The 27,050-nt window shown below is 45.5% G+C and overlaps 1 protein-coding gene across 1 annotated transcript in view; it reads right to left on the bottom strand.

Moving 5' to 3' along the window:
- Nucleotides 1-24,790, bottom strand: part of EXT1 (exostosin glycosyltransferase 1) — a 285,506-nt gene extending 260,716 nt beyond the window's left edge. Inside the window, exon 1 of the mRNA XM_015072857.3 lies at nt 23,112-24,790. Coding sequence (XP_014928343.2) covers nt 23,112-24,073 — 962 coding nt within the window. The 5' untranslated portion in view covers nt 24,074-24,790. The remainder of the gene's footprint in view (nt 1-23,111) is intronic.
- Between the last annotated feature and the right edge of the window lie 2,260 nt (nt 24,791-27,050).

Raw genomic sequence — 27,050 nt, 5'->3', positions numbered from 1 at the left:
TGAAGAGGGAGGACACAATGTTTAGAAAGAGGTATTTTCAACTTCTATATTTAAGTTATCAAAACAAAACTTGGACGTCAAGTATATACAGGTAGGGAGACCAGGCTGCTGAGACTGTTAAAATAACCTACGTGTTAAAACCTTGGGGACTCTTCTCTCTCCCGAGGGGACGATGGGAAGAAGTACCATTCTCAGAGCTGTGACCCGACTGTGTACTGCCATTCTGTTATTAATGCCATATACTCTCGCTTAACTGTGACAGGCCATATTTTGAGTGTCATTAGAAGCTTCGTCAGAAACTGCTTCCTTTAGATTTACGGTATTGAAAGGATTTCTCCTTTCTCTTCTTTTTTCTTGGTAGTCTTACATGAAAACATATTACATTCACAGCCCAGCGGAAGACAACACTATTTCTACAGAAGTCACTAGGGAAAAATAATTCACTTAAGTAGACCCTCACTCTACTGCCAACTTTAACGGGATGCTTCTGTTATAGAATTGGGATTACCCAATGCTCACACACACTCACCTATGTTACATGTGTATGACTTTGCTCAGACAAAAAGCAGTGCTTTCACTTAAATAAAATGAACATTTTTTTTTTCTTTTTGGTGCACAGCACTAAAAACGGAAAGCTTTATCCATTCTGCATTTTCACCACCAACAAACCTTGTGGCCCTGCGTTTCCTCCCCAATAATCTATTTTAAAGGAATATTTCAAGCACCAGAAAAATACAAGAGCAATGCCCCTTAGATGAAGCTGACTTGTAAATAAGGAAAGCCATTAAGTGCTTAGTGTTTTTGGTCTTTCTACCATAAATACTAAAAATAGTCTCAGCATATACAGCTCACTGGGCTCTCCTCACGAGGGCTTCATTTTGTAGTAAGGGGTAGCACAGTATCTGGCAAATTCGCTGGCAGCTAACCCTCACCTCTTGAAACACATAAAATTAAATAAAAGAAAGTAAGAGCTGGGAGGAGGTGGCCAACGCAATAGAATAGAGTCCGAGAACGTAGGCACTCTTGTGTAATAAAGATTGTCACTTATGTGGCTAGTTGTAGTTATCAACTGCCTGAAATTGTACGAGAGCATACCACCAAATATTTTTCACACCACCACCACAACCAGTATTTTGATGGACTTGGGAGTCTCTTTAGGTAAACCGGTTTAGGAGCAAGAGTACAGAAATAATCCTGAAAATGTCTTCTATTCTAAGCACCTGACATAAAGCTATTGTGTCCAGTGACTTCCATACATTAAGGAAATGCCCCGAGTCCTAAGGACTAATTGCACACCCACAGACTTCCTCTCTCTACAGTTCTTTTTAATTGGGCACTTTAAGTTGCCAAGTATGTTCAAAAATGGTATTTCGAATAAAGCACACAAAGTGACTGCTGATCTAGAATTGGAATATTCAGCCTCCCTTTGGATGAGGAACTGATGCTCTTATTTTAAGCTATTCATTCTCCAACAGATGACAACACGAAGGGAGAAATCAAGTAGCTATGTCTATTTAATTCAGCGCACATTCATAATAACACGAATGTTTCAGTGCGATTTCAACGCAATAGGATAGTGTAAAGAAGGGCTAGAACTCTAAAATTAGAAATGACTACTCAAACTGGATATAAATATTACATACATGTATTTTCACTTCCTGTAAGCAATTAAGTATAATAGTAGACAGAATGGGAGAACTATTTAGGGGCTTAATTTTGTGTTAGACTCTGTTATTTCTAGAGCCTCCTTTCTCCAGTAAAACTCTGTGCTTTGATTCTAAAGAAAAGGGTCGATACCGCATACGAGACTCCGCGACATCACACAACCACATAAAACTGTCATCGTGAAATACTGCGCTGCATGATTTTGTTACTGCCCCTTTTATTCTTGCCGCAACGGACACACACCCTCAGAGGATGGATTTGCCACTTCAAGGCTCGTGCCCAGCGCTGGATAGAAACAATAAAAACAGTCTCGGGAACAGGAGCCCCCAGGGAGGTAGGCACTGCCATCTAATCTGACAGCAAATCCACCTCTGAATTAATAATTTTTATACTTCCCACATTCTGAATGTTTTTTTTTTCCTCAGATGAGAGGATTCCTCCATTCCTAGAAAGGTGCCCAACCCTGAAATTAAATCCAATGCTCCAAAACCAAATTTATTCCATCAGATATCCATGCACGAAAGCTAAAACCCTAGCTTCAGATTATCAGCACACTTTTCAAAATCATCAGCAGACATTAGCAGGGGTCTTTAACCAAGGATCAGAATGTCTCCAAACCTCATAAAAACATATGCAAATGTTTGATGTGTACTTTTCCGCAAGGGTTCAGAATCCACGGAGTGGTCTGAGACCAAAAAAAATGCAACAAGTGACTACAAAATTAAAGGGAACAATCAGAAATAAAGCTATACCGGCTGAACAGAATATAGAAACTGCCTTCAACCTAATGTGTTTGTGTAAAAGAAATGTGATGACAAACTTTTATCGTACACACTATAACAGAAAAAAAACCCATTTGTTTAATAAAAGGTAAGTTGAATTCACACGTGTAATTGGGAAGCTTTTGTTGTTACTGCTCTTACGGATTCATGTACAAAGAGATTCTTTATCGTGTAAGTAGAATTTAAAAACCTGGTAGAAACAAGCCCATTCTCAGGCTTATAAAACAAGCCTTTACAGATAATTATGTTTTATTACTCTTCATTTTATGGGGATTGTGTTATACAAAACAAATACCAGATGCCTATTTGTTTTATTCATTTCAGGGGGAAAAAAATCCTACAAGTACCTCTGCGAATAGAACTGCTTTTAATTAAACACAATGCACAATGAGCACATAAAAATTAATACTGGTTGAAGCCAGCAGGTAGAAAGTAAATGTATCGAACACAATAGTGGAATACCCCTTCTTTTCCTGCTGAGCTGAGAAAGCGGACATTCCCAGGCTTATTACTTGGGAGCGAAAACCAGCAAGGGATACTCAAACAAGGTTATTCACAGACTCGTTTGGGGAAAATTAAGGCCAATGTTCATGGAAATATAAAACCTGGAGGTGAGAAGAAAAAAAAAAATCTACCTGTTTTAATGGCACCCATTTGAACCAGACCCCACGTTAGCCTTCTTTTATGAAATCAGTCTGGTCCATTCTGAGCCCTTTGGGTAAAGCTGTTGAGATGGAATGAACCAGGTTCATTTCTGCTACATCAGAAAAATGCAAAGTGATTTCTGGCATGGTTCTTTCTGACATGGTGGTTTCTGGCAGACTTGATCTGCAAACACTTACCACAGAAGGACATGTCAAACAGTAGCTGTCTGATTAATACAGCCATGCTTAAAAACAAAAAAAGGAGAGAAAGAAAGAAAGAAAGAAAGAAAGAAAGAAAGAAAGAAAGAAAAGAAAAGAAAGAAAAGGAAGGAAGGAAGGAAGGAAGGAAGGAAGGAAGGAAGGAAGGAAGGAAGGAAGGAAGAAAGAAAGAAAAAGAAAGAAAAGAGAAGGGAAGGGAAGGGAAGAGAAGGAAAGGAAAGAGAAAAAAAAAGCTCGGGGGGGCAGGGACAGAGAAAAGAACAGTCACACTACAATCTGACAGTTTCTTCCTGTCTATATTATTCTTGCAGCAATGGACACACAACCTCAGAAACAAATCATATCTGTTCAACTGTCAGTTCTAATCGGAAAGTGAAAATCCAGCACCCAGCATGTTAGTCCCCAGATGAGGAAATGTGGTATTCTTCTGTTACTTTTCTCCCCCTTTGCTTCTGTTTCCTTCTTCGCTTTTGATAAAGTCTGAGTGAGCCCTACTCGCTGCCTCGGGCCCAGAGCCGTACCATCCCACCAGTCCTGGTTTGCAGACACCGGTGCCAAGCAGACAAGAAACAGTTTGACTGCACCGTGTGAAGAAACGTGGAAGAGTTTGTAGTTGTACCTGGCAACCAACTTTCCACAAAGAATATCAACAAACCTTTTCCCGGTCATGCTTACTGACAGGGGTTATACCCCAACTTCTTTTTTCTTTTTTTTAAATTTTTTTTTAATGTTTATTTATTTTTGAGACAGAGAGAGACAGAGCATGAACGGGGGAGGGTCAGAGAGAGGGAGACACAGAATCTGAAACAGGCCCCAGGCTCCGAGCTGTCAGCACAGAGCCCGACGCGAGGCTCAAACTCACGGACCGCGAGATCGTGACCTAAGCCGAAGTCGGCCCCTCAACCGACTGAGCCACCCAGGCACCCCTCAACTTCTAAGACCTGTGATTCTGAACCTCCGGGTTGTCCTGACTGAGGCAAAGCTTTCACTCAATTTTCCCTCCACAGGAGACTAAGTCTTTTCAATTAGTGGACCGTGGTCTCTTGCTTAGATGGAAAAAATAAACTGTTTACGATTTGAAAAAAAAATTTTTTTAACATTTATTCATTTTTGAGAGACAGAGAGAGAATGCAAGCAGGAGAGGGGCAGAGAGAGGGAGTCACAGAATCCAAAGCAGGCTCCAGGCTCTGAGCTGCCAGCACAGAGCTCGATGTGGGGCTCGAACCCATGAACCATGAGATCAGGACCTGAGCTAAAGTCAGACGCTTAACTGACTGAGCCACCCAGGCGCCCTAACCTGTTTATGATTTTTATATTTAAAAAAAGCGATTAAAATCCTAAGGTTTTTTTTAGCCTTTAAAATAGATTTTTAAACAGTTGTGGGAAACTGAGAAAACAAAGCATTTAAACTAGTGATCCCTCCAAAAAACTCATTTTGCTAAAAGCAAACAAATAAACAAAAATACCAGCTTGGGGCTACTCCTCATTCTGACTAAGGAACTGGGGGTGAATATACAGGAAAACAGACTGTGATCAGGAGTCAAATGCCATTTTACATTCTATTATAATCTAACCAAAGGATTATTTTCACAACAGAATAGTTTCAGCTGTTAAAATAAGGTGAGACATCTATATGTATGGACATGGAATGATGCTTGATATATAATGAAGTGATTAAAAAAAGAAATTAGAAAAGAGAACATATATATATATATATATATATATATATATATATATATGTTCTAGTAAATAGGTAGTGAATGGGAGACATAGTGTAGGTAACTTTCACTTTCTGTAATATTTGAACTTTGAACAATGCTCAAGTATTATTGCTGCCATCTGCAATCTGAGTTTTAAAAGAATTTTTTTCCCCAAAACATCACCAGATTGCGGTTTGTGCTGTAACTCTTGGGTGGCTCTATCTTCAAGGTTAAATGTAAAATTGAGTCTCCAAGATGAGAATTGTTAGAAGTGAGAACAGCTTGACTTGAATGGCTCGAGCAGGCCTGACGTAGGATGAGGGACAGCAAGGGGTCAAGAAGAGTGAGTGTGTGTGCACCTGCCCTTGGATGTGCATGCAAGCACAAACCTTCCCAGGAGGGAGGGAGAGTCAGTTATTGAAAGGCAAAGTAATGAGGGGAGCCTGGATGGCTCAGCTGGTTAAGCATCTGACTCTTGATGTTGGCTCAGGTCATGATCTCCCTGTGGGTTCGAGCCTGGTGTGGGGCTCTGCACTGACAGTGCAGAGTCTGCTTGGGATTCTCTCTCTCCCTCTCTCTCTCTGCCTCTTATCCACATACATGCTCATGCTCTCGCTCTCTCTCTCTCTCAAAATACATAAATTTTAAAAAATAAATAATAAAAAATAATAAAATTTTTAAGAAGGAAAAAAAAGGAATGAGAAGGAAGAGGCACAAAGTAAGTGGGGTGACTCCGGCTGGGAGGGGAGCTTTCAGAAAGGCCACAAATGCCTCTGGTGGCTCCCTGGTACAGCTGGAGAGGACCTAAGGAAAAAGAGGAGTGGTAAAAAATCCATCCTTGTGGGTGGGAGTGGGAGGTGCCAGGTGCTGCTTCGCAGAGAAGGGTCAACTGAAATCCTGTAAAAAAGAATGAAGTGGCCTGGGGACGAGCCTTGGAAGCCAAAACCAGCTTGTAGGAAACCATGTCCCTGGCAGAGGGGGCCACAGAACTGTACCCCTGTGCCTCCGCAGGAAGGCCGGAGCTACAGGGTGAGAGCCCAGGAGAGACGCTCCCCCCCCCCCCCCCCCCCCCCAGCGGCTGGCCGAGCGGGGCAGGCTGTTGTACCATTCGGCAGCCGCCGGCGGGGAGCGAGCCGCGGTTCCCAACAGCACGGTGGCTGCCTTCCTTGGAGGGGGGCAGTCAGAGCACCCACCAAGGGACAGACAGAGAGGGCCCTTCCGCCATGGGGTAGCCTGGATCCACCACAATTCTCTGCAATGGATCTCTGCAATGTCAGCCTGCTCCTCAAAAGAAGCAAGCTTCGGAGCGACAGAAACCATAGCTAGCCAAGAACTGAGGCCTGTCCCACGCCATACAGTGCAGTTCAGGCTCCATAAAGCGGGCATTTAGGGATATTACAGAGTTATGATCGGGAACCCACTCACAGCTAAAATGACAAAGACACAGCTTATTCCAAAGCTGCAAATCATCGTGTGATGTCGGTGAATCTCTAATTTCACACCTCAAGGTGGAGAGCAGGAAGGAGGAATTCTTCTAACCACATTTCCCTATTCAACATCCCCTCTGGGTTGCTGATTCCAAACAAAATTAAAGGATCCTGATAATTCAGTTCCAAAGTCTTCTATTCTGTACCACAGGCCACCATGACCAAAAGACAATCGATTGGCAAGTTATTTCTCGAGGACCTACTGCATGCTCAGCACTGTGCTGATGCCAGGGAAACAGATTCTAAAGAAATACACACCATCTCTGTTCTCTCTCAGCTGACTGACATTCAAGACTATGACCTGACTTAAATCTGACTTCTACAGACTCATAACTTACAATGGACTTTGAATGCAAGTAGAATATAAAGTGTGAAATGTCCCAGTAACTTTGTGATTAAAAGGTATTTGGAGACAAATGGTGGAAAGAAAGAGCCTATTGGCTACATTTTTCCACCGTGAAAGGAGGTGCTGTATACTTTGATCCCAAAATATACGTACATATATTGGTCTGGCCCTCTTGATCTGTACTTGAAAAAGACATACACTAAAAAAAAACTTTAAAAGATGAAGAATTCTAGAATGTACCATAGCCTTTCCTCCATCTGTTTTGGTTCAGGAATTTCTAGACTAAAGAAAGGAGGACGGCGAGCTAATCAGATATAGGAGGCACCGTCGAGCAAACTACTGCAGGGGTAGGTAAACCCTAGGGTACAGAAGAGGGGCCAGCTTTCCCCAGGAAGGCACAGAAAGCTAGAGAGACAAGAACTAAGTAATTGCAAGGCAAGGCAGAATGATCTGAGGTTTAAAACTGCCTCAGCCTAACTTCTAGAGTTTCTCTGGGCCCTGTCATGACAGGACAGAAGAAGGACCCTCTCAAAGCCTGCATGCCCAGATCCCTAAAATTACACAGGGTGAGAGGATGGGGGTGGCGGGTAGAAAAACTTCAGAGAGTCCCTTAGATTACCATCTCACCTGCCCTGTGTGGACAGAGAAATGCTTCATCCAGGCTTCTGCTGATGAGGTTGGTGATGACCAGACAATGCCCGGGACTGAAGGGCAGGCCAAGTAGCGGGCTGATTTATGTTCTGCTCTCTGAAAATTCGCTAGACCATTTCTATACCCCCAAGGGGAACTCAAATGACAGCCTCAAATGACAGGTCTTGTACCAGGTCCTGAATAGGAGCAAACTGAGAAAACGTCCAAGCCATGATACCCTGGAGTTCCAAAAGCGAGTATTTTAGACTTTCAGAGACATGTCAAAAAAATCCAATTAATTCACCTCATCTAATGAAATGAGTTCACTGAAAATACAATACGGTATTCTTATCAATCTGCTACCTGAATCTACAAGTCAGCTTACCAGGAGAAAGAAAGGCCATTTTTACTTTGTGGAGAAGAGATAAGAAGACTTTGGGACAAAGAAAGGGAAGGGGTGAGATGAAAAAAGTAGTATTTTTAAAAAATAGCACCTTGACTCTTGGCAGAAAATAATATCTGACACCTGACTCAGGAATGTTTCCAGAAAAAAAACTTTTAGAGTTTGAATATTTATTCCACAGACAAATACAAATACCTATAGTCAACCTTGTCATTAAAATATATACACTGCTTCCTGTGTATATACCCTTACTTCGCTTACCCTTAGTGAACCATACGCAGAGCCCCTTTTCCAAAAGCTGACATTAGAGAACCCTCTGTGATTCTGTGATTTACCACAAGGATATAATGCCGTTCTAACATGTTTGTTCATTTGTTCTGATATGATGAAGCTCCGAGAGACAGGATTTCACTGGTGGTATATCCCAATCACAGCGAGGGCTGCTACCGTGTGGAATCCAGTAGGAAGCAGATCACATCTGGGTTTGGTGGCAAAACTGGTATTTTGGAAAAGCTCTTACGATATGTTTGTGCATTACTGCAGCTGGGTCCCCTTGCAGAAAGGATGGAAATGTAACTTATGCTGTGCCTGAACACCCCCCGCCACCTAGATCTTCCAAACACCGGCTAAAATTTCCTCCCTAACGTTCACCCCGACTACAGTTAGAGGACAGGCACTGTTACTGCTGGTAAGACCATCCTAAAGGAAAAGCCATTGATTGTTAATAGCCATGCAGATTGTGGAGAGTAGAAAGGTATTCCTTGTTAACGTTTCCTGACTTGCTATGTACTGCACAGTGATGGGATCACAGAATTGCTGGCGAAGACAAACTAGTTTTATCTTCTCCATCTCGCCCAGGTTTATCTCGGAAAGTCATTTCAGGTGATCCCACTGGTACATCTGCCACTGTTTTAATGCATTTCCAAGAGGCAGAGACAGGAAGACCCATGTGATTGCTCAGCTGCACAGAACCAGTAGGAAACATAACACTTCTGTAAAAGGAGAAAGAATTTTTTTAAAGACACAGAGTCATACTAATGATTCGGACTCTTGGTTGAACACTTTCCTGGAGATGAAAATCTATTGTATGTTGGCAACAGTTAGAACAGGTGGTTGGAATTCTGGGCACCTGCCAAACCACCTTGAGCACCTATATGACTGACAAGCTGCTGTATCATATTGCGCACTACAATTATAATGAGCTGTAAACAGATAGGTCAAATAAAAGAAATGAAATGAAAGCAATGATAAACACACACAAACGCTAAGTCTGAAATGATACACAGTGTAACATGTTTTCACGGATCAGATTAAAGGCACTGGTTAAGAGTGGTTATTGACTGAGCCCTTACTATGTACCAAATACCATTGGAAGCACAATGCGTAACGTTACTCATTTAATCCTCATAGTAACACTATGAGGTGGGGACTATTCCCCATTTTACCAGTGAAAAAACAGACGCAGAGAAGAAAGTTGCCCAAGGTTTCACAGTGGCAGAGCCGCCACTGGAAATCAAGCCACTACTCTCCAAAGCCTACGTGTATAATCTCCATGTGACACTTGGCTGGAAGTCAAGAGATGTATGTTCCATTTCCAATTCTGTCACCACTGGCTACGTGACCTTGGGCAAGTTGCCCAACTTCCCTGGGTCTCTATTTCCTTATCTGTATAATGCAAGAGTTACACTGAATCTTTAAGGTTATTTCCATGTTCTTATGGCTCTGTCTTCCAAACAAAACTATCTGGTACCATGACTGAACACCATCCTCAGACAAACATATGACAGACATACGGACACAAATATATGTGTACAGAAGTCGCAATCAGCCATGAGCTCATAAGTCTCTGTGCAAGAAAACTGGATGAGGGAGACTGAGGCCCAAGGAGGCTCAACAGTCACCAGTACTCCCAGAGAATATCTACTTTGTATTTTGAATTTAAGGATGTTCATTTCTTGACTTATTTTTATAAAAACTGAAGATTTATTCTGATAGCATTATTTACAACAACAGTCAAGACACGGAAACAACCTACGTGCCCATTCACGTATGAATGGATAAAGAAAATGTGGTATAGATACACAATGGAATATTATTCAGTCCTAAAAAAAAAGAAGAAAATCCTGCAATTTGTAACAATACAAAAGGACCTTGAGAGCATTACGTTAACTGAGATAAGTCAGAGAAAGACAAATACTGTATGGTCTCACTTCTATGCAGAATCTAAAACAAACCAAACATACATATGGAGAACAGATTGATGGTTGCCACAGACAAGAGGTGGGAGATAGGCAAAATGGGTAAAAGGGGTCTAAAGGTATAAACTTCCAGTTGTAAGATAAATAAGTCCCGAGGATGCAATATACAGCATGTTGACTATGGTTAATAAGAATGTATCATATACTGGAAAGCTGCTAAGAAAGATCTTAAAAACTCTCATCACAAGAAAAAAACTGTTATGTATCAAATCATTATGCTGTACACCTAAAACCAATACAATGTTAAATGTCAATTATATATTGGTTTAAAGAAGGATTTATTTTGATATTTAATCTTTTTGGCCTCTTTTGTCCTACTTGGGTTACTTCTTAGACACGGCTAAATCTAAACGAAGCACAAGGAAATATCATTCCAAGCCTTTAAACTATACTATACCAAACAGAGAGGTACCTAAATTTTATCTTAACACAAAATACTGTTCATTTAAAAAAAAAAAAAAAAAAAAAAAAAAAAACATGTAATATAACTCTCCAACCTAAATACAGAAAATATTATACATTTCCAGTCTTTGAATCAATAAAAGACTGCCCTACATTTACAGGTTGGCAACATTACACTCGCATACTTAAAAGTGCAGTTATCATGAAAGGTGTTGCTTACAGGTAGCTTTTTTAATGCAGTGTGAATTTTAAAGGAGCCATGTAGCATATAAGAAATGGTGTTTTCAAGAAAAATTTATTCTCCACCTCTCAGTAAAGCAAAAGCATTTCAGTATGAGATTCCCTGTGATTAGGTCTTCAGATTGGCTTAGATATTCAGATCTAGCAATAATTTTGGTGAGTGACCTCACCAAGCTTTGTAAAAACATGAAACATAATTCATATGTAATCAAGGGCCATATGATTGCCACCAAGGCTGAATCAATTTTTGAGACCTATTAGAAGTAACTGTGATACAGTGCGTCCTCCATTTTATTTCTCTCTACACCTGCAGCACTTGTACACGATACTGCACACACAAGCTAACACAAACCAGGAGACTGTAAATGCAGGAAATGGAGGCCAGTGGGAGAAACAATCATACACCTTTCCCTTTGCTTTTTCTCCCCTTTGCTCTTTAATTAAATGATAAATCTCGGTATGAATTCATTAGAAGCCTGATGGCTCAATTAAGCACTATGTTATTATATACTCTGGGGCAATGCTTCAATATCAGTTAACAGAATTTGGAAGTAACCTGAGTGAAAAACACAAGCCAAAAGTTATACCTGACCAACCATTTCAGAGAAAAATTGCAGTTAAGGAGGAACAAAAAGTCTCAATATCTACAGACTGTTAAAATTAAATAATAAAAAGACCATAACGGCTTCTCGTATAACAATAAATTATTTAGATTCATATTATGCAGCAAACCCACTCAATTCATTTTAATTTGGTTTCACTAACACACTTACCCAACAGAATGGTAGCAAGAGAAAGAGAAAGAGAAAGAGAAAGAGAAAGAGAAAGAGAAGAAAGAAAGAAAGAAAGAGAAAAAGAAAAAAGAGAGAAACTACCTTAGGGTTAAAAAGTTTATTGATAGAAACATCCCCTTGAAAATGAAAATGAAACAGGCATCTGGCTGGCTCAGTCGGTAGAGCGTGTGACTCTTGATCTCAGGGTTGTGAGTTTGAGTCCCACATTGGGTGTAGAGATTACTTAAAAATATATATAAAACATATTTCTTTTAGTTAAAAAAAAAAAAAAAACAAAAATGAAAAGAAATTCTGGGTGAATCAACAAGTGATTCAATGAACCCGGAGGGCACATGGGAAGGTCTGTCCCGTAAACCAGAGCGTGGCGTCTAGAGAATCCGTACTTTGAATACACAGTCAGCGGTGGTAACGTTTCCATCAGTTAAATAAATGTAAGTTGTTTTCACTTACCCAGCCAGAACTGAGTGCCTGGTATGGGTGGGTCAGGCACAGTGCTAGGATGTGGAAATGTAAGGGCCACTGAGCTCATTGGCCCTTCCTAACGAGGCTTTCCTTCCCCTCCGTATTTAACACTGCAAAACCTTCCATCACCCCCATTTGCATGGTGCCCCCAAATCACCTGGTGAGAGCTTTTTAAAAACCTGGAACTTCGTCCCTACAGTCTGGCCACAAGTAGAGCCCAGGCCCCATTTCCAGAAACTACCCAGGCTGAGATCCACTGCCTTACTCCCTGCCATGTGCTGCTTCTCTCTGCAGCCGTCTGGCACCTTCTAATACATGCCATCGCCGGCAGCTGCCAGCCTCCAGCCACTAGAGGGGGAGCGCCGAGAGGGCGGGGATGTTTGGCGCACTGTTGAATCCTTGTGCCTGCAGTAGGTGCTTAATGAATATCTGTTGAGTACATTACTGAAAAACCAACACGAATCCTCCCCTCAGGGCCTGTACAATCTACTAAGAAAAGAGAAAAACAAATAGTTAAATGAGCATAAAACGGTAGCTGCAGCCAAGTATTACACGTTCTGTTAGAGCACATACCAGGAGAATCTGACCAAATCTGAGGCATCAGGAAGTAACCGTAGAAGAAGAAAAAATGGAGCACGGGGAGAGCTTTCCAAGAAGGACAGAAAAGGGCATGTGGGGAGAGGGAGGAGGAGGAAAGGGGCTCTGCCATGGGCTGGCTGCAGGACAGGCAGGCAGAGCTGGACCAACCCCACCTTGATATCACGTCAAACTAGGAGAAGCCTCCAAGGCAAGTCCAGCCAGGGTGGTGGCAGGTCGTAGTTTCCGTCAGGGGCTGTGGTGATTTCCACCAACCTGTCAGGGTGCCAGACCACATGCAGGGAGCGTGAAATCCATGTTATACCTCCACCCATCAGTGCCCATCCCGGGCACCCCTGGGTGCAGGGAAAAGGCAAAGCAAGCTGACGTCACGTGCTCTGACACGCCCGCCAGGACGACCCCTCAGGCACACACTTCATGCCTCCTCTCCTCTCATGGGCACCTCCCTTCTCCAATCTCCAACCTCTATGTGCCACACCTGGGGCAAGCCGGCCAGCACTGGCCCGGGGCCACTCTCTCACCTGAGCCCACGGCCCAAGTCACTCTGGGTATTAGTCAATCAAGAGTAGCTAGCATCACAGGCCCACACCGCAATACCAGGAAACTTTTCGTTTCTCATAACTTTAAAGTACTGATATGCGTCATAAATCCCAAGAAATCTGAGTTAGCAACAAACACCCAGAAATTCAATGCTAATTCCGAGGGCACCCCATGTATCTAGAGCCCTTGGGGAACTTCCTAGGCTTGGTAGACAAATTTTCAAATGGAGAACTTACTCTTAGGAGCAGCAAAACACTTTGCTTTTAACCGTCAGGGTTAAAAGAAAAAGTTATAAAACGCACTACTTGTTCCTCTACTTTCTTTAACAAAGGACGGCGTACATAAACGATGGCCCACAGTGCAGTGTCGTTCATCGGATATTTAAAGCAGCCATGCCTGTGACAGGCGTGGCACTAGGCGGTGGGGCTTACAGGGACACTCCCGCACAGTCTCTAGGACACTGTCTCGGGCACTGAGCCAGCTGTTCTCCAACTGTAGTGCTTCTCTCCTTCTTCTGGGCATTACGGTTTATAACTCCCTGGCCTGCTTCCTCACGTTCACATCGCTGGCTGTCCCGTCCTCCTAGATCTGTCTGCAAGAATCCCCCTCTTTTTCCATTTTACTGCTTCTAATCTACTGTGGGCTGAGAAACCAGACTGCCAAACTGGTTAGAATTGTCTCTCTAAAGTAAGATTAAATAAATACTAGGGGGCAAGTCCGAGGCATAATCGATCACACTGTTGTGGGTGAGGATGTGGTCTTTCTGACATCAAGTCCAGCTGTGCAGAAGCAGTAAGGAGCCGTGGGAAAGAAGGCGGGTTCAGCAGCCGGGCGGGCCTGGGTCACATCCCAGGTGTGCGCTCTCAGGTAAGTGACTCACAGAGACCCTCTGTCTCGGTTAGGCATCCAAAATGCGTATCTTCCTGCTGGGTGGGCATAAAGACTGAAGGAGATACGGCCCATCACCAGGCACACAGTACACTCTCAAGAAGGATTAGTTGCTATTGCCATTATCGCCGTCTCATCTGGGCTCAAATATGTCATGCCAACAGGATATGGCTTCAACAGCGCCTGCCACCGCCAACTTCCCCTAACCACAGTCCCCTGTTCCAGGAAGCAACTTTAGGCTGTTCTTTGCAAAAGGATGGCCACTTAAATCTAGAGCGGCAAAGTGGCAGGGCAGTCTTTTAACTGATGAGATCACCACCATACCCGAGATGTGGCCAACTGTGAACGGCTCTCCCCAGAAGGAGTAACAATGGCCAGTAAAGTCAACCAGCCTGGTTTCCTCTCGGGCCTGGACAAGAGTTTTCAGGAAAGACAGGGCAGTAGCTGGCAGACACGCACAGGAACAGGGGTGCTAGCCAAGGGAGATATCAAGGTGCAGAGTGGGAAGAAGGGTATTCTGCTGAGTTCTGAGAACCTCCTGGAGCAGTTCCAGACGAGTGTCTGTTCCATGTCCCCTCAAATAAATCCTGTGGCTTAAAGTGACCTGAGTAATTTTCTGCTTTTGGCAACCTAAGGGCCTGCCGAACCAGCCCAGGGAGGTTACTGAGTAGCTCAGCTCCATTCTTACGACGGGTCCCTCACAAATGTCACCCTCGGCTGGTGAGGGCGCACAAGTCAACTGCAGAAAGGTAACCTGTATTCTTGGAACAGCCCACCAGGGAACTTGGGGAAGGTGGAGTCAAGGAAGGGCCTGATGGCCCCAGAGACCACCCTGTCCCTGCCCCATGCCACCTGTAGGCTGCAGCTTGAAGGCCCTGTGTAGGTCTTTCCACAGCCCACAGACACAGTAGCTATGTTTCCCGGGTGCCTACCACCATTTCTTGGGGATTAGGTGCCAAGGAAAAGAGGAGCAGAGTTATTTCTGGGACTTAGTTAAGGAAAGCCAAGTGATGGGGCACCTGGGTGGCTCAGTCGGTGAAGCGTCCAACTCCTGGTTTTGGCTCAGGTCATGACCTCATGGTTCATGAGTTCAAGCCCTGCACTGGGCTCTGTGCTGACAGTCAGCAGACTGGGATATTCATTCTCTCTCTCTCTCTCTCTCTCTCTCTCTCTCTCTCTCTCTCTCTCCCCCCCCCCACGCCCCTCCCCCATTTGCTCCATCTCTCACTCTCTCAAAAATAAACTTAAAAAAACTAAAAAAGAAAAAAAGAAAAGCCAAGTGATGAAACTAAGCAAACCACTACAGTTGATTAGAAAATGGCAGGAAGATGGTTTTTAGTAATAACACCACCCTGCAGAACACACTAGCATTTACAAGGAAGGTTCATACACACCGCCTCATCTGAACCCCTTAACGACCCTGTGAGGCAAGTGTTAGGGTCTCCACTCGCAGATATGGAAACTGAGGCAGAGAGTGAGCACCTCATCCATGAATCTGTGGGGGTCACTGGCTGTCTTCTAAAGGTTCTCCAACAAGACTAGAAGGCACACAAAATGAGGCCCTGTATCCCCACAAATCCCACTGCTGTTCAAAGCAGTTACGATGCAGAGAAGGCCCTGAACGGAACTAGTCGTAAACTGGTGGCCGGCTTTGTTTTCAGTCTTGGTTTTTAAATCACTTGGACGAGGGCCTCGTTTGCACCAAGGAGTCCAGACCTTAAGTGGATGCCCCAATCCACCTCCAAGGCACCGTGGAGTCAGCAATAATATACCAATAATAAGGAGGAAATACAAACAGGGCCCTGACGAAGTGATACTGTTCGCTGAGAGAATGACATCTACTCAGGTCAGGCCTGAGGGAAGGCTGTGAGGAGAAGGCAGTCTGAGGGCGCCTGCTCAGTGAGAGGCTCCCCTAGGTTTCTGGCTCCAGCAAAAACAAAACTTCAAAGGGAGCAGAAGCTGTGGGAGCTTCAAAGACCCCCTGCAGGACCAATTAACACCTACAAATGTTTATCTAGGCAGCCATTTAATGATGGCTACTTCACTAAATGGGTGCACAGCCTCCCCTCAAAAATAGCTGTTCCTCTCAAAAAGACTGGGTTGGGGGATGGGTGGGGAGAGGAAGTTCTGCCATGTTTTCTGAGAGACCTCACTGGCGGGAGGGGGGGAGGGGGAGACGAATACAACAGTGAAATTCACCACAGACTTACTTATAATAAACAATAACAATTATAATAATAAAAAAACCAACACTAAAAAACCTCTTATTTGTAATAATAAAAATGAGAAATAATCAACAACCAATCTCTTAAGAAAATGTAAATGGCACCAGCTACGGGTTAGTGAAAAACCTCATGCAGCCATTAACACCCAATTTTAATATTTTAATAGGATTTTCCTACTTAGTAGAAGTGGAAAATGTTCTTGGATAACGTAAAGAGAAAAGCAACATGCAAAAAAACATCTGACGTCTGACTTCAAGACCGACGGACCGGAATGGGAAGGAGGACATTCGAGTGGTTTGTTCGCGGCCACAGCCCTAGCTCCAACCCCTGCACGTCTGGCACAAACAAGGCACTTAAGGAAAATGTGTGGAATTCATGATTTGCTTCCTATTAATTAAATAGTAACTAACATATCCATATGAAGCACTTAGACGTGAGAGGTACAATGATACCCTCGTAAAGGCATGTATGCTCACAGGCCAGCTACGCTGAAGCTTGATCATAGTGGTTACTTCCCCTAACAGGGAGCTCTTGTCAAGGGGATTAGAGAAGGAATTTGTTTGCAGGTTTATATCTTCTCTATTTTCCCAATTTTCCACAAAGGCACTCGGTAACTTTTATAATATTTTTTTTATAAATTTTTTTAATGTTTATTTATTTTTGAGAGAGAGAGAGACAGAGCAAGAATAGGGGAGGGACAGAGAGAGAAGGAGACAGAATTTGAAGCAGGCTCCAGGCTCTGAGCTGTCAGCACAGAGGCCGACGCGGGGCTCGAACCCACGGACTGGGCCACGAGATCATGACCTGAGCCGGAGTTGGATGCTTAACTGATTGAGCCACCCAGGCACCCCTGACTTTTATAATATCTTAAGCACTGCTCTTCTTCACGGAGCCTGAGGACCCGGAAGCAGTGGTGTGGTGCATTTCTTTCACAAATGGAATCTTCCGTTGGGTCTCCCATTTCCACTGGAACATGCTGTTTACCTAGGGCGACAGTCAGTGCTGTGCCATCTCACAGTTCACTTACAACTAGAAAGGGAAACCCTGCATTTTATCGGTGAGGGCAAAGGTCACCCATTGTCCCTTTTCCTCGCTTTTTTTTTTCTTTTTTGGAAGATCTCTAGGAGAGAACTAAAAGCAGAATCTGCTTTTATGGGAAGGGTTTAAGGAGTTCAATGCTTAAATGTCAAAATTAGGGGCCACCTTGATCACATCCCTGAGCCAAATTTTCTCCTTGGGAAACATGTGTTTTTAAAAAGCAGTGGAAACAAAGATAAGATCCACCAATACCTGGATCACACTACACTCACTAATAAATAACATAAGAAACATAATAAATAGCATAAGGTAGAAATTTCATTAGATCCTTTAAGGTGGTATCATTTTGTAGAGGAAAAAAGAACGGACTCGGGAATCCACGACCCCCGGTTAGAACGCCACCATTGACTCACCACATGTGACTCTGGGCACCTTACTCTCCCCTCTCCGGCCTGCATTCTAATCTGTAAAATGGGGATTTAACCCACCTCACACCGTTGTTGAAAGGCTCAAATAACAGGCATTCAACAAATCTCACAGTTTTGAGGGAGTCCCTGTTTATTAAAAGAATGTGGTCACAAGTGGAAGAGCCTCCAAGGGAAAGCAATTAGTCACTAGGCTCACGGACACATGAGCCCGGTGTTCACGTCTGCACATGGAACACGCTCAGGAGACTGCAGAATCCAGTGACCACTTAGCCTGACCTGGTTCACCCTGAGCAGCTGTGCAGAGGCAGCAGCAGGCCTCAGTGAGAACCGGAGAATCGGGGCCAGAACACCTGGCTTTGTGGTCTCAGTTCAGCCACTTATGAGCTGTGCCACCTGTGGTCTCAGTTTACACATCTGTAAAATGGCCTCACAAGACACCTTGCAAGATGGTTGTGAGCAAAGCAGCCAGGCCGCATCCAGTGCAATCTTTGAAGTGATATTAGCATACTCAAGGTGACTTTCTAGCACTGTCTTCTGGGGAGGCAGAGCTACAGGTCTGTAGACAAAGAGAACAATCACCAGCGGAAGGTGTGACAGCTTCCCCCTCTGCCAAGTCTGTGCCATCTAAAGCTGCTGGCTCAGTCAGCAGCACCAAAGGTGGCCTCCCATCGGTCTGGCCTGTCCAAGCCTCAGGAGCAAGCCATTCGCTGTATAACAAAATCCTGCAGAATCCCAGTTTAGGTCAGATTCTACTCTAAACCAAGTCCTTTGTTGAAGGGGACTCAATCAATATGCAAACGTCCCCAGATGTAGCACACAGCACCCCTACCTTTATTTGGGGGATTCCTTGTAAATGAGACTCCTGGGTCCTCTCCAGAAAGCAAGTTCAGACGGAGGGAAGAAAAGGGGAGCAGAGAGAACTAGAACCATGGCACCAGAAGACACATTTGCCAATTTCATAATTTTGCATAATGTTCCCTATCTTTATTTTTAAACTGTGCTTGTATGGTTTATTTTAGAAATGCTTTTGTGCTCTCATACAACTGTGGTGAGTAGGGGGGAAGGCACTCATATTTTACATTTAAAACCCAAGAAGCACAATTTCTACCTTTCATTTCAGAGGAGGAAAGCATTCACCTAAGGTTCACTGCTGGCTCATGAACTTGCTCAAGGGGTCTGTTAATATGCTTTGGGATGGTGGGGAGTAAACAAATAAATCATTTACAAAGACTACTTGTTGTGCACATTTTCTTTTTCTATAACTGCATCTGTATTCTGCTTCTCTGTTAGGTTAAGTCACAGTCCAGTCCCCAAATCCCTTAGGTCCAAAATGCAAGGTCCAAGAACCTCCTACTTAGGCGAAACAGCTGCAGGCACCTACACCTTAGGCAGCAATGAAAAACAGAAGGTGAGCCCTACAGCAAGAATTTGGAAGTCTGAGGATGCCCTGACCAGCGGCTGTGCATCCACCCAGAAAATTCTGTGACAGGCTGTGCATGTATGTAGTTCCTAGGACTTTTTTCAAAGTTTGTCCAAGGTCTTCATCAGCTTCCCCGAGGATTCCAAGAGAAATCCCGTAAGAACAGCATCAGTAAGGCTCTCCTAGTGGCTGGAGGGCTTTCAAGTATATCTGTAATTGAAGACGGAGCACTGTATGTCAAGGGGGAAAATTCACCCACCCCTGCCACTAACCAGTTTCTTAACCTGCAGCAAATCCCCGAAACATTCCATCCCTCAGTTTCCACATCTGTGAAAGGAGGATTCTGGAAGCTGAATGATCACTTAGCTTCAAGACTCTTAAAAATGCCAAGATTGTGAGGTACAGCTTCAGCAGACACAGGGAAAGATATCAAAAAGGCCTGCACAAAATCCTGCCTGTTCCCAGAAGAGCTGCTTAAAATATTCGCCACTGCTTTCCTCGGAGGGGTCAAAGATAGAAGCCACCTCTCATTTCCTTCTCTTTCTTCTATTTCAGAAAGCCAAATTTGAAGCTTCACAATAATGCCCTTTCAAGGGATATGAACTACGAAGTTCATGCAAGAAATATAGGAGCCCTGTAAGGATGCATGAGAAGCTCAAAGGAGTGAAACAGAATTTCTCTAAAGCTTCACTACGAATCATGTAATAGCTGCAGCCACTTGTTTTAGCCAGTATCATCGACATCTGTTAATGTATGTAACTGATGACAATTAATTATGGGTGTCGTGAAGATGGATGTTTTAATGTAATCCTAGAAGTCTGGCGCTCAAAAATATTGCTATGACAGGAGAAAAAGTACTTCCCCTCATTCTGTGTCTTTCTTTTGTACTTTGAATAATAAATGTCTGATTTTCACAAAAGTGCAGGTGAGATGGAAGTCCTCAACCCCTTAGCACTAAACCTTTATGAGGCTCAATTTCACTAAAGGCCATTTTTTTCTTTTTTTAGTTGATACGCTTATATATATTCTGTCATACCCTAGTTAGGCCATGATACCATACATTTTCAATCTAATTATCTGACCCCGTAAGACCAAAGCAAACTTCTATGTCAGTTGCTTGGGGAGCAAATTAAACCGAAGACTTTTCAGAGGCACTTGCTAATAAAGAAGAGAAGTGGATGAAAACTGATCGTGTTTTTACAAGCCATCACCAAATGAATGAGTACAGCTCTCCCGGAGCAGTCAAAAGCCCATTCCACAGAAGGATAAACTGATGTTCAAGGTGACAAATCAAAAGTCCTAAGTAAGAAGTCAGACTTACATGACTTGGACAACCCAACTTCACTATCACTTCCTTCTCTAAAACCCTGGAGGGACACTAGCATTGGATTTGAGTTCTGCATCTCAGATATGCATGACAGACTTAGAGAAAGCAACAGAGAGCAAAGGAGCGGCTCTTCGTTCTGAGCCCAACACGCAGTTGCTGGCTGCGCATTTCTCACGGTGTTTCAGGGCTCAGTCTTTATCTGCATGTGTTTCAAAGGCAACACTAAAAGGCGATGATGTTTGCAAGCACTGTTACTCAGTGATCAAGAGTTCTGACAATCTGGGAGAGGAAGGAGTTAAAACTCCAGGTAGACCAGGCTAATGAACATAAACGTTCCACAGCAGCATCCCGTCCTACTGAGCAAGGTTAGAGCTGGAAAGTATGCAAAAGGGGAACATGAAAAACATCCAGAAGTGCCTCTGCTAAAGAAATCCCTGCTCGGGAGAAAGAGCAAAAAACTTGGTTTCCTAACTAAATGCCACTTTTCAGATGAGACCCAGTCCTGAGGGCCTGACCCCTTGTGGTCTCTAAACATAAACCAAAACAAGAGTGTGGGTGTCAGATTTCCTGGCCCGATCCCAAAGAGGTCAAAAATTAGTTACATTTAATTGGCAAAAATTAGAGGTTCTAGGAAACCAACCCTTCCTTCCTTCATTGCCAAGCTCTAGAAAAAGCTTCAGTGGAGAATGTAGAGACTTAATACTTATTTGGAGGAATAAGAAGGTAAAGAAGATGATTGTTCTATTGGACTGAGGGTGTTTCCCAAAGAAATGTGCAGTTCAGATTTCCTAAACTGAGAACTCAGCTCCAGCCGCTCTGGAAGAATGAGGACCACCGAGACCCCTGCACAAAATTCAGTGAGAATGCTTTAGAAGACACTGAAGGGTTAGACTCCATTGCGAGTTACTCCACCATAAGCCAGACAAAGAAATTCCTGAAAGGCTACAAGCATTTTTTTCTTACAAGCACCCAAAGGAACAGGTCAATGTAAATGTCGTGGAAACAAAGCAGTTTATTACTAACCATAGTTTGTTTCCCTTGTGAGAAAATTTTAATCCATTGCAATTGCACCCAACATCCACACACAACTGCCCCTGAAGAAGGGGGAAATACAGATTTCATAATTGACCCTAGCCTCGGGCTTTCTCTTATGCTTGGAAAGCAAGAGGTGTTGGGGGTTGGGGAATTCGGTTGGGGTTGGGGGTTTGATACTTTCTTTTTCACTGTCTATGATCAAGGATAGGAGGACTTTAATTTCCCTTCCAATCACTCCTACGGAGGCCTGAGTGTCTGAGGAAATCCACAGACAACAATCAAACCTTTCATTTTCAGGGCTGCTTCCCACCATAGCCCTTCCTGTGCCAATCAGGTCTGAGAAGCGTTTCCCCTATTCTGCATTTCATGAATCAATTGCAAAATCTGCCAACCTCTGCCAGTTCCTCTTGTACTCAGCTGAGAGGTTCCCCTTCCTTCCCTGGGTAGCACAAGGCTGCTCGGGTTTTTATCTGGCCTAACGTGGAAATGCACTGTAGGAGCTCACTAACTCTTTCACAGCGAGATGCCAAGTGAGAGTCTGGGGCTCCGACCCCACCAACTTGGGAACTGGCCCGCCAAAGCTCAGGTTAAAGCAGATTTGTGGAAACTAGCTTTGACCCCCAAATCCCGAGTGTCAGTTACTGTTCCTGGAAGGAAAAGGAAGAGAAAGAAGGGCTACAAAGTATCCAACTCAGTTACTTAGCAACTAGACAAAACTTGCCTCACTACTGAGGGTAAGGAGGCATCTCATGCCCATTCAAAGAGTAAGTCTCCGATTTACATGCAAATAATAAAGACAAAAGGGAAAGGAAAATCTAAATTAGCAACTGGAGTTTACAGCAGTGGGGCTGAGGCCCAGATTTTAAAAACAGCTTCTCCCTAGGAAGGAGACAGGATACAAACATACACATGAATGAATGAATGAGTGAATGAATGAAAGAAAGAAAGAAAGATCACAGGCCTAGATCAGCTTGAGGTATCCCTTCACAGAGGCCAATGCCCCGGAGGGTAGGGGAGGGACAGGCACTGAAAGTTTAGTAGCTAAAATTAAAACACTTGCAGCGCTAACACAAATTCAAGGCTTACAGAAATTTGACAACTGGAGGCTGGGAAATCCCCGGGGAAAACAGTCCCGTCCCACCACCCCCCCCCCCCCTGCTCGTGAGAAAAACAAATAAAGCATCAATCTTGGGATGGAAGGTCTCCAGACTGCGGGTGGATTTACAGCCTCTTCGGGGTCCCTAGACCTCCTCACAAACACCCTCCCGCACCCACTAAAGAAGCGGTCTCCAAACTTGGAGCAAACCCACACCTTTCATAGGAGACACATGGCCCTGAAGGGTTTCCAAGCAAGAGGGAGACACGGGCGCCTACTTGGCCCACGAAAGTGCTCCGGGCTTTTCCGTTGGCCCGGAGATCCAACTCTGGGTCCCCAGCTCCTAGCCACACGCCAGAACCAGGCTGCTCAGTCCCAGGCTGAGAGAGGGCCCCTCGGCCGCGCCCCATCCCCCAACCTCACACCTGGCCCAGGTGGGCAGGGCCCAGGGTGACCGGCAGAGGCCCCCCAGCCGAGCCACTTACTTCTCATACTCCGTGTTGTCTCGGTCACAGCGAGAATCCTTGTGCTTTTGCCAGTCTTTGCCATGCTTGCAGGTGGTGAGGAGCACCACGTCCTCCCCGTTATGGACGTGATATAAGGCATTCCTGGTGTCTGACCCTATCCCTGTCAGGTACCTCTTCCCCTTGAATACCAGCATATACTTCCTGAGAGGAGGGATGGTGTTAAACTTCAAAAACCCCCTCTCCCCTCCTGTCCTGGGATGATCCTTAGAAAAGAGGGGGATGGAAACATCAAAGTTGGGTCGGAAGTTTTCAGTACTGATGCTGGCTTTGGCCAGCATCGCCTGGCCGATGTCAAACCCCACGTCCTCGGTGTAGTCAGGCCAAGTGCCGGAATATAAATTAAAAATTAAATGATTCCTACCATTGTTCCACAAGTGGAGACTCTGCACTTTGGATCTCAAATTGTGCACATACTGAGGTGACAGCTGGTCTCTGTCTAAAGTATCCAGACTCAGGACAAAGAGGCACGCCTGGCTGGGGTCCGAGGTGTAGAACCTGGAGCCCTCGATGGCCGCTAGAATGTTTTGGTAACTTTCGGCGATTTTCTCCCCTTTTTGCTGCGGGTACACGTAGACTTTGAAGCCGTTTTTCTTGCAAAGGGTGAAATCGAAGCAGGACTCCATGCGGCACTTCTTGCCTTTGTAGATGCTCGAGTTGGCGTCTCGCTTCTGCCGGGGGGATATGTGCACGCTGGAATCCTCGTTTTCCAATTGATCCCAAGGAACGAAGGGGCGCAGAGCGTCCGGGAAGCGGGGCCAGAAATGATCCGGACTCGGGTGGTGCAAGCCATTCCGACCGCTGTGCTCTTCTCTCCGGCTGTGGCTCCTTGATGCCCTAAACTGCAAGCCTCCGAAATAAAACAAAAGGGCGAGACAAGAGCCAGCTGAGAGCAGGATGAAATAGCGTTTTTTGGCCTGCATGTGTCCTGCCTGGGTCAAGAGAATTGTAAATAAACACAAGAATCACCCAAGTTTCCCAATCAACACTTTCAGCTCCAGTCCGCCATCTTCCCGCCTGTAAAGACTTCAAACTCTCCGCTCCCACCTTCTCTGGATGCCTTTCCCCAAGCCGTGGACTGATCCAGCGCATGTGGGCGATTTCTTTAACTTTCTCCCCTTCGGTCTTTCATCTTTGGGTTGCACAATGGACGGGAGAAAGCGGGGCTGAATATTTCTCACCCCGGGCGGGCGAGCAGCGGACTGTAATTTTCTTGCATGCAACAAGACGGAGGAAAAGAAAGAGAGGGGGGAAAAAAAAGCTCCCGATGCCCAATCAATGGCAAGACGAAGTGATTTCCTTGCCTCTCGGATTCCTCTCGGCAGCGTGGAAAACGAGCCCCGGGAAAGCAACTTCAACTCATCCACACTCCCGTGCAGAGCACTCCGGTTCCAACAAGTCAGCCGATCCCCGGGTTCAGCCGGCTAGTGCATCTTGCAGCTGGGGCGCCGTAACCTCACAAATCCCTGCATCTCTCTTTATTCCCTTCTGCAGCGGCTCCAAGACTCCGGCGGTGTTTACTCCTGCGCTCGCGGGGCCGGCCCCCGGGACGCGCGGCGGCCCGGCTGGAGGCGGCGGCGGCGGCGCTGGGTGACGGCGGCGGCGCGTCCTCCCCGCGGGCAGTGCCGGCCCCGAGCGGCGCTTCGCAGGCCCCCGCGCGATCGCCGCCGACCGCCGCGTTCGGTCGCCGAATGTTACCCGGTTCTGAATGTTACACTTACACATTCCATTCCCGACACGACAGCGCTGACCTCATCCATCCACGCAGCCCGCGCTTCCATTGGCCGAGCGTCACGTCCGGGGGGGGCGGTGCTTCCGCTGCGCCCATTCATAACCCCCGGCCGCCGGCAGAGGCGCCGGCGCGGCGCGGGGGCGCGGGGGCGCGGGGAGCCTGGGGCGCCTCGGCCGCGGTCGGCGGGCGGAGCGCGGGGCGGCCCGGTGCGAGCCCCGCGGCCCAGAGGGCGCCCGGGCCGGTACGCGGGCCTGGGCCGCACCGCCTGCAGCCGCCACGCCGGGAGCCAGAGGCGCCCAGAGGCGCCCGAGGGCGCGCGGCCGCCGGCGAGGCAGGGACCGGCCGGCTCTCCCCGGGCGCCCCCGTGAATCCCGTCTTCTCGGCTGCCTGCCGGGAACGCCTCCCCGGGCAGGCGGCAGGGAGTGTGCGGGTTCCTGGGGAAGGATGCTCGAAAATGGAGCGGTGAGGCGAGCCCGAGGGATGGGGGAGGAAAGAAAGACTTCAAAGAACGCGACCGCTGACCAGAAGGAAGTCTCTCCCCGCCCACCTTCGACCCTCTGAGGACCAGTATTTTAATTTCTTACCAAGCGTTTAAACAGGTCCCTTATTCCCTACATAGCCCATCTTTGCTTTTTCTGTCCCCAGAGACACACCCCAATCCCCCCCCCCGAGAAAAATAAAGAGGAAATCTTATAATCAAGAGGAGTCGTTGCAATTCATGTCTGTTTCTGTGCTGAGAAAGGACATCTATTCTAAATGCTCATTACATGCACATCCTTTCCTTGCTTCCTGAAGCCCCTAGTCCATTCTGTAGAGAGCTTCCAAGAGATCCAATCACAGTGAAAAAAAGATTTTCTAATGGTTAAAGAGGATCTGGTAAATTTAAGCTGGTTCCAGTCCCTAACGTGATGTTCTCCTCTTTTTGTAGCGGTGGGGCGGTGGTTTCTAAGGAGCTGTCTCTTGGGAATGGATGACTAGTAGAACTGCCAACTCTCCCAGCTGTACAAGGCGAACTTGAGGCAGGAAATGACCTTATTTCCAGCTAGTGCAAGATGGTTGGTCTTCTCTGGACTGCCCTCCCACACTGCAGCCCCAAGCTCCAGCTGCCCCCAGGGAACTTCATTAGCTCAGATAAAGACCTGCAGCCTCTGGAAGGTGTCCTCCAGGCCCACAAAGATGTGCTAGGTCCCAAACAAGGTTTCTGGTCAAAGCCACGCTTCCGGGCGTCAGAGCCCGATTTCTGCTTTACAGAGAACATCTCCCACCCACCTTCTTCCCTCGCTGAAGTCTGCAGGGTCTGGCCAAGCAGGACGAACAGTTGCCTAGGGCAGCAAGCTGTTTAGTGATTGTTTATTATGGGAGTGACTGAGAGCTAGGGACAGACACTTCCCAGCTTCCCTCAGGCTGCAAAAAAACTCCAGCAGGGCGTGGACGAAGGGCATGGTTATAACAAGGCAGGGTGAAATGATCCAGTGGAAAATTTTAGACATTTGTTGTTTTAGATTTGTTTTAATAAAGGGGGGAAGGGGGCATGGGTGGGACATTACTGTACATTCCCAAAGCCTCTCCCTATTTCTGATGAGCTAGCTTTTCCAGATTTGATCTGTACCCCCTGCACAATTCGGAGAGGACTGGGACAGAAATGAGGGTCCAGTCATCTTCCAAATATGATGACAATGATGCAGATAAATGCAGTGATTGAAACCACATGTGACCCTCGGTTCTCTCCAGCCTAGAGTTGGGAGCCTGAGAGCAGCCATCCAAGGCAGGGATCCTTCTGTTGAGATCAGGATGCGGATTATCTGGGCCCTATGAGAAGTTGGCATGTGGGGATTTTAGCTTCTCTATATCCTACCAGTCGTCCTATGTAACCTTAGGAGGAGCCAGCTACCATTCTTATTCTTTCTCATTCTCTTCCTGCTTTGGCACACGTTTCTAGTCTTGCCTGACCATTGCCGATCCCCTCATCCCATGTTCCAGGGTTACCCAGCCCCACTGTCTGTTTCACAATGGCGTATGTTGTGAGAAATGTTCGGGTACTGAAAATTGAAGAAAACTTGGATTCAGATCCCAAACCTGCCATTTACTAGTGCCTTGGGCATGTGGCCTAATCTCACTGAACCTCAGTTTCTCATTTAAAAAGTCAGAATAATTAACATTTTTTTTTG

The sequence above is a fragment of the Acinonyx jubatus genome, chromosome F2 (genome assembly GCF_027475565.1).
Source record: "Acinonyx jubatus isolate Ajub_Pintada_27869175 chromosome F2, VMU_Ajub_asm_v1.0, whole genome shotgun sequence".
NCBI lineage: Eukaryota > Metazoa > Chordata > Mammalia > Carnivora > Felidae > Acinonyx > Acinonyx jubatus.
Note: the sequence above shows the minus strand (reverse complement) of the source record. Positions and strands in the feature narration are given on the sequence as shown.